The sequence below is a fragment of the Mercurialis annua genome, linkage group LG1-X (assembly GCF_937616625.2).
Source record: "Mercurialis annua linkage group LG1-X, ddMerAnnu1.2, whole genome shotgun sequence".
NCBI lineage: Eukaryota > Viridiplantae > Streptophyta > Magnoliopsida > Malpighiales > Euphorbiaceae > Mercurialis > Mercurialis annua.
The window spans coordinates 48,924,635-48,932,903 of record NC_065570.1 but is presented as its reverse complement, the minus strand read 5'-3'; the positions used below and the strand labels follow the sequence as shown (position 1 = coordinate 48,932,903).

The window sequence follows — 8,269 nt, the reverse complement described above, 5'->3', positions numbered from 1 at the left end:
ATTGTTGGATTTTAGACTTTAAAAGAATTTTTATTATTCTTTTGTAATCTTAATTGGTTAGTGAATAAAATTTTATTTTTTCGCCAGTGGAGTAATCTTGATGATCCACGTAAATTTTATACTTGTTTTAGTTCGATTCTCTATTTTGCTATAAATTTAATTTCTTAATTAATTATATTTTGCTATTCCACTGCGACTAATCTCACAACAATTTTTTTACTAACTAATTATTCCTTAAATTTTATCGTATAGTAATAATGGAAAGCAATCATGACCATGGATGTTAATTTTTTTGTTTTAAATGATTAATATTTTGTAATTATTGTTGAAAGCAAGCTTAGTTGAGTTGGTAGTGGGAAGCTACTACCATTTTCATCCAGCTTCCAATCTCACTATAAATAGTATTGCTCAGCAGCGTTTAGAATATCCAAAAATATCTTCCTTGCTAACTCCGCCTCAAATCTTTCAGAAATGTCTCAAAATAAGCAGCCAGATGTCTTTCGTCCATTGGCAGACTTCCCCCCTCCAGTTTGGAGTGACAGTTTTGCTGCGTTATCCTCAACTGCAGATTCGGTAATCAAGCTTAAGAAGATATTCTAAGCATATTGTTTCATTTTTAATGTTAAATGATGGATAATTGATTCCAAAGATGTTCAAATTATCGTTTTATTTCATTTTTATGCCCGAACTTCACGTTCATTTTGGTTATTACATTTTAATTTATCAGAAGTTTTCGAAAAAATACTGACGTGTCAGACGGATTTTGCCACATGACAATCGTTGTTTGCTTATTAGTTTGCAGAAACTTATCACTTATGCATAATTTCAATTCAGTAGGGATTGTTTTTGCAAATTATGCATAAATGTCAAGTTTTTAAAAAAAAAAAAATAAAAAAAATTAAATTTCACCTGCCATGTACGCATTTCTTGCTTGAAAATCTCTTGTTAAATAAAAATTAAAATTTACTAATCAATTCGAATAAACTAAAATTTGGTCATCAAAATCGTAAAAAAAATGCGAGAGTTTGAATAACTCCAGGATAAAACCTGTAAAATGAGCTCTAATTAAGGGTTTAATTCAAATGTTTGTACAGGATTTTGAATCATATACTAAAGAGGTGGAAACTCTCAAAGGAATAGTGAAGGAAATGTTAATAGAATCCACAAGGGATTCAATGGAGAATATCGAATTTATCAATTTGTTATGCCGGCTTGGAGTTTCATATCAATTTGAGAATGAAATTGATAAACAATTAAATCATATTTTCATTGATCTTCCTCATATTCTTGATCAGAAAGATTATGACCTCTACGAATTGGCACTTTTATTTCGAGTTTTGAGACAACATGGATATAAAATGTCTTGTGGTAAGTCCCGCTAACACCTTTTTTTTTTTTTTTTTTGAGAATAATGAAAATTTCATTAATAGAGAAATAAAAATACAACTTGATCAAATATTGAATAAATCAATACACTCAAGAGGTACAATAATAGAACATCAGTAAAATAACTGAAAATCATATCTAATTTCTTCAATCGCATTGACGGAGCTCTTTGAATATGCAACTCGGCGATCCGTCCGCTCCACTCGAAGGTTATTTTAAACCACAAATTGACTCTTTGGTCTTTGAATGAGTCCGATTGAGAGAATATTAGAAATAAAATTTCTACTGATAGCACTTCAGATCTACGCTCCGTAGATAATTCCATCAAGGAAATAGCAAAACCCATAAAGGGTAAGAGCCATAGCTCCACTAAGGAAGACAAAACATCCATAAAGGAAGAAAGAAAAAACCAACAGATCTCAGATCTGTGATTATTGACGCAAAATAAATTAAATATGAGACTTGAAGAGAAAACGAGAAGGTAAGGAGGTGATTTTGAACCAAAAAATGGCCAAAATCACCTCCCTCTTGTTGCGGCTAGACTAACACCCTTTTTTTTATATGAACGGTAACACCTTTGTTATCAAATTACAACATATCTATCGTTAGATATTTTAAAAAGTATTATTTGTATTTTTTATTCTATTCTACAAAATTAGAATTTTTATATTTTCATGTTTCAAAAATTAAAATCTTTAGTAATTACATTGTATTTTTCATGAATTTTCTCAAATTTAGAATTATTTTAGAGTTTTTAATTGTTTTATTAGAGGTCAAAATAATACTAAAAAAAATGCTTAACTGTAGAATACTTATCTGCTGCTTCCCTTGATATTAAATATACACACACTTGTTGAAATAAATTCAAAGAAATATACAATTGCATGGATCAGATGTGTTTTACAAATTCAAGGAAAACAATGGCGAGTTTAAGAAAAGCATCACCAATGATGCGAAAGGGCTCCTCAGCTTGTACGAAGCAACGTTTCTGAGTGTGCACGAAGAAGATATTCTTGACGAAGCCCTTGTTTTTACAAGGCAGATCTTGGAGATATTGGCCGAAAAATGTAACTCAAATCTTGCTAAACATATAAAGAATGCTCTATATCGGCCATCCCATCGCGGAATAGAAAGAATCGAGCACAGGCTTTTTATTTCCTTTTACGAAGACGAAGAGTTTAAAAACGAAACACTTCTCAAGTTTGCTAAGCTCGATTTTAATCGATTGCAAATACTATACAAGAAGGAGCTTGCTTTGGCCACAAGGTATATATCTAAGAAATTCATAATTTCCATAATTCGAGAGAGAATAATAATTATTTTATATATTTCAGGTGGTGGAAAGACATAGATCTTCCTAAACAGCTTCCGTATGCAAGAGATAGACTTGTGGAGACTTATTTTTGGGCAATTGGAGCTCATTTCGAGCCTCAATTTTCTTATGCTAGATTGATGGTTTTAATGTATACAACTTTGGAAACAATGATGGACGATACGTATGATGCATATGGTACCCTTGAGGAACTGCAACAATTTACAGCTGCATTTCAGAGGTTTGATTTCCACAGTTAGGGCATCCTAAGGGGGGCCATGCCCCCCTCCAATTTTTTTTGGCTTGAAAAAGCCTTTTTTTTTTTATTTTACAAATAAATTTAGTTATTAGGTTTAAATTTTTATTTAATTGGCATCCTCAACTTTGTTTTCCTTAAAAAATTTATTTATTTAAAAAAAATATAATTATTAAATTTAAATTTTTATATAATTTGGCACCCCTTAAAGTCATTCCTGGCTCTGACCCTGGATCTTATATGTCAAGTTTGTGAGGCCAGATCAAAAAGCAAAAATAAAAGATGAAAGATATAATTAATAAAGATAGTACAAAATTCAATATCTTTTATTTATTTTGTGATATATTAGTTTATATTTAAGGATGATTTTATAAAATAATTTTTAATTATTAATATAAATTTCCACTATATTAGATGGACATTTTTTAAAATTTTATGATTTTCTATTCAACTATAGAGTAATTTATCATAAAATGAATTAATAGACTATTATATTTTTTTTATTGATTAAATCATTCATCTTTTTTTATTTACTGTTTGGATATAATTATAAAAACTATAGCAATATTAACGGACTACTAATATATTATTTTATCATAGTTGTAATATATTTTTATCATATAAAGATTCCATGTTTTTTTTTTCAGGCTCGACAGAAATGCTGCTAATGAGCTACCAGAGTACATGAAAGTTCTTTACACAGCATTTTTGGATCTTTTGGATGAATCTGAAAAAAAGAGTAAGGAAGAAGGAATGTCTTACAGACTAACTTATTTAAAGGAGGGGGTAAGTTTTTATTGATAAAAAATACAAAAATATTAGACTAAACTGTCATACAATTTTATTTAATATATATGTATAATTATTAGGCTTAAATGCACCAAAAATCACCAACTTTCGCGTATTTTTGATATTTAACATAATCTTTTAATTTTGGCGTATTTAACATGAACTTTCCAATTTTTTGCAATTAAGACCACGTGTAATTTTCTTTGGAAAATAGTGTCATTTTACATCCAAAACGGCGCTGTTTTAATTTAAAACGGTGTCGTTTTATATCAAAAACGGTGATGGTGTCCTTAATTGTAAAATTTTGAAAGTTCATATACTTTTTTGCCAAAATTAAAAGATTATATTAAATACCAAAAACACGCGAAAGTTGGTGATTTTTGGTGCATATAAGCCTAATTATTATGATTGTATTAATTTACTTTACGAAAATTATATTAATATTTATTACAAACTGATTTTATTTTTTCAATTTTTTTTTAGTTGAGAGAACTAACGAGAGCCTACTTGCAAGAGGCAAAATGGTTCTATGGGGGTAATGTGCCAACACTGGAAGAGTACATACGCAATGGAATGATCACTAGTTGTTATTATCCGTTAACTGCAGCTTCCTTACTTGGAATGGGAGATTTAGTGGGATTTAAAGAATATGAGTGGCTCCATAAACAACCTAAAATTATTGAAGCTGCCATGTTAATCTGTCGTCTGATGGATGACATACAATCACATGAGGTAACTTCTGATCATAATATTAATATATTACAAACAAAAATTGAATATAATAATAGAATTGACAGGCTATTTAGTAGTTTTATGGCGAAATCCATTTTTAGATCTATGTACTTTCAAACAATTTATCTATTTTTTTTAAACTTTATCTAGTTTCATATCTTGATTTATTTTGAATTTTTAGGTTTTTTTTTGTCGAAAAAAATGTGCATTAAATTCCTCATAGAACGGATGTGAGTGAGACTGGATTTAAATGTTTAACTAACTTAACATGTTGGTAAAACGAGTTGTATCATTAAACCTTAAGAGAGATTAAATAAACAAAAATTTATAAATATATGAGATTATTGAATTAAAAAAAACATTGAAAAAGGAAATAGATAAATAAAAATGTATAAGAAATTTTTATCAATACGTACCCACGTGAAAATTGTTAGTCACTTAGTATATAAGTTTAAAAGTTTTTTTTGATGAATATAAGTTTAGAACTTTGTAAAGCAGTTTTGAATGTTAAGGAACGTCTTTTGAATATTAAGACAAAGTAAAATAATTATATTTAGAAACGATATTCAAATAGTCGTTATAAGAGGTATATATATTGCAACGATTTTAATAGTCGTTGTAATAAACAGTTACTAAACATCATTTTTCTTGTAGTGATGCTAATTTCAGAATTTAAACTGAAATAATGATTTTTTGGATGTCTAATTACTAAATCTAGATTTAATTTTTTTAGAATTATCCTATTCCGCTATCTCACCTATTTAACACCATTAAATATGCAATAATAGTCGTCTTAAATTTTGTAGTTAGAGCAAAAAAGAGGAGATTGTCCTTCGAGTATTGAATGCTATGTGAAAGAAAATGATGCATCAGAAAAAGAAGCAGTAGAAGTGATGCAGAAAATGTGCGAGAATGCATGGAAAGACATCAATGAGCAGCGCATGAAACCAAACGTTGTTTCAGGACTTGTTCTGAAATTATATCTCAATCTTTCGCGTATCATGGACTTTCTTTACAAATACCATGATGCATACACATTTTCTGAATATGTCAAAGACGACGTAGAGTCATTGTTCATGCAAGAACTTCCCATGTAAGAATTGAGGTTGATTGGGTAACTCATTGCATCTGCAGCTTCTTGTTTATTTTTGTGAGAGTTCACATGATCTTTGAATAAGTTGATTGTTTGTTTAGTTATGTTTTTTTTTTTTTGGGAAAAATGGTTGTTTGTTTTATGAATAAGTTGTTGGTTGGTCTATAGACCCCACAATATGTATGATTAAATACAATCCGAATAATTATTTACAGGGCTTAATTACTTTAAAAATCCCTCATCTTGATTTTATTTTTAATTTATACTGCGACTTAGGAAAATTTTCAACTATACCAGATTTTGGATTTTCAGGTTTCACCTCTACCCTGAAATATTAAATTGATCTCTTTTCATCTAAAAAAAGATTAAAATAGTCCTTTATTTTTAGCTTATATTTTAATTAGACGTTAATGTTATTAATTATACAAAACACCTTCTTTTTTAAAAAATTCAATTAATAATAATATTATTAATTATACAAAACACCTTCTTTTTTAAAAAAATTCAATTAATAATATTTTTTAATTTATATTAATTATTAATAATTTTTTTAAATCAAAAACCATAAAAAATAAATTTACATAAAACAAAATCTATTTATATTTTTTTAATTTTCTTTTTCAATTTTTTTTCTCGAAAAAGCAGCCCTAACTCTTCCTCCTTCAAATATGCTCCTCCTTCCATGGAAGGAAGAAGAAGAGCTCCTCCGCGGAAGGAGGAGCACAAAAACCAAGAAAAAAATTTATTTTTTAAAATTAAATGGCAGATTCTTAAATTGGAAAAGTATGATGGTAAATCGTATTTTATTTTATTTTTAATAAATATTTTAAAAACAATCAATTATTAGAATTTATTTGAAAATTTTTAAGCTGAAAAATTTGTTTGTATTTTTTTAAATAAAAAAAATATTTATAACCCTTATGTTTATTTTTATTGACGTTTTTATCCTTATTATTTAAATCGTCAATTGTACCATAGTCGGGGTAGAGGTGAAACTTGAAAACCCATAATAAGGTATAATTGAAATTTTTTTTAGGTCGAGATATAAATGCAAAAAAAAAATTAAAGTGGGAAATTTTTAAATAGTTAAGCTTTATTTGCAGTATTAATGTGTTTCATTTTTGTTTTCAGTAAATTACTGCATGTATTAATACTTAGATCTTTATTTTTAGTGGGATATAGTAATTAATGATTATATTAAATATTCTTTCCATTCCAAATTAATTAAAAATTTAGAACAAATATAAATGTCACAAAATTTAGAAAATTTATATAAAAAAATAATTTTATAAATACATATTACACTTATTTTTATTTAATACAGTATTGATTTTATTTTTTTAGTTCTTTAATATACAACAATTAATAAATATACATAAGCCATTTAATCATTTTTAACAATAAACAGTTACAAGTGTAAAAATTTAAAAAGCGTATAATCGTTTCTAATGATGACATGAAACAAGATACAAAGCCTCGTTCGCAGATTGCCTTACAAATTAAAAATAAAAATTACATAACTGTTCTATCATAATAAGATTCAATTTTTATGTCTAATAAAAAAACTCATCAGTCCTTCATAGAAAAAAAAATAAACTTTTCATAAAAAAAAGACAACAAAATTTTCATAATAAAAGACAATTGCTGTCATAAAGGTATCAAAAAAACTAATATAACTCATAAGCCATTCTATTTTTAGTCTTGAAAGGTCTAGATTTATCTCTGATTTTGATTTGTATATATGTTGAAATTGATGCGCCTCACCAATAAATTCACCAATAAAAACAAAAAAGATGAAATGAAGTCGGATATTTATTTTATTATAAAGCAATAAGAAAAGAAATGGCTACCGCTAATGGTAAAAATAAACCATTAACAGCAGTCGAAGTGGAAAAAGAAATTTTAACGGCTATAATTTTTTATTGGGTTAATTTCATAAAAAATCACGAATTTTATAAAAAATTTCATTTTAATCACGACTTTTAAAAATTGCCATATAAAACCATAACCTTTTATTTTTTTTCAAATCTATCACCGATTATTTTTCGGTATATTTTTACTTTTCATTTTTTTTCAAATCAGCCGGATTCCGGTTGCCACGTCAGCAAAAATACACTGAAAATTAATTTGGTGATAGATATGAAAAAAATAGAAGTTCATGGTTTTATATGACAACTTTTAAAAGTCGTGATTAAAATGAAATTTCGTGTAAAAATTATAATTTTTTATGGAATTAACCTTTTTTTATTTGAGAGAAGAGGGAGACCTAGGAAGTAGGTTACCTAATGCCATTTAATCATTCAGATAATAAACAACTGTTTATAATTTAGAATAAAAAAATTTAAAATAAATTTATCAATTTTAAACAGAGTAAGTATATAGTAATAAATTAAGGCATCAACTGTATTTTATTTGTTGGATTAGTCGCATGTTCGCATATTTGTGCGGAATCAAATTAGTTTTCAATTTTAATAATGATTTTTTTAAATATATTTTAATATAAAAAATGCTAAAGAAAGATCTTAATATATTTTGTGTGCAATTGCAATCATTACATCCTATGAAGAAAGAATAAGAATTTAATTCATTAGATATGTACAATTGCAATCATTTTTATGTACGTTCTAATGAATAACCAAAAGACATAAAAAAATCATTCTATCTTATGCCTATTAGTCCATATTTCAAAAATTTCATATTT

At 27.0% G+C, this 8,269-nt stretch overlaps 1 protein-coding gene across 1 annotated transcript; it reads left to right on the top strand.

Annotated features, from left to right (window-relative positions):
* Window positions 1-338: 338 nt before the first annotated feature.
* Window positions 339-5,672, top strand: LOC126677262 (probable terpene synthase 6). Its single transcript, XM_050371809.2, has 7 exons — window positions 339-573; window positions 1,095-1,368; window positions 2,280-2,652; window positions 2,721-2,939; window positions 3,602-3,740; window positions 4,227-4,475; window positions 5,282-5,672. The coding sequence occupies exons 1-7, from the start codon at window positions 472-474 to the stop codon at window positions 5,570-5,572; spliced, it is 1,647 nt and encodes a 548-aa protein (XP_050227766.1). The 5' UTR covers window positions 339-471; the 3' UTR covers window positions 5,573-5,672.
* The last annotated feature ends 2,597 nt before the right edge of the window (window positions 5,673-8,269 follow it).

What these genes read in the sequence shown, in the direction of transcription:
- LOC126677262 (XM_050371809.2), top strand. Translation starts at nt 472, where the DNA reads ATGTCTCAAAATAAGCAGCCAGATGTCTTTCGTCCATTGGCAGACTTC. An exon ending in TAACTTATTTAAAGGAGGGG is followed by an intron (nt 3,741 to 4,226) that starts GTAAGTTTTTAT and finishes ATTTTTTTTTAG; the next exon opens with TTGAGAGAACTAACGAGAGC. An exon ending in ATGACATACAATCACATGAG is followed by an intron (nt 4,476 to 5,281) that starts GTAACTTCTGAT and finishes TAAATTTTGTAG; the next exon opens with TTAGAGCAAAAAAGAGGAGA.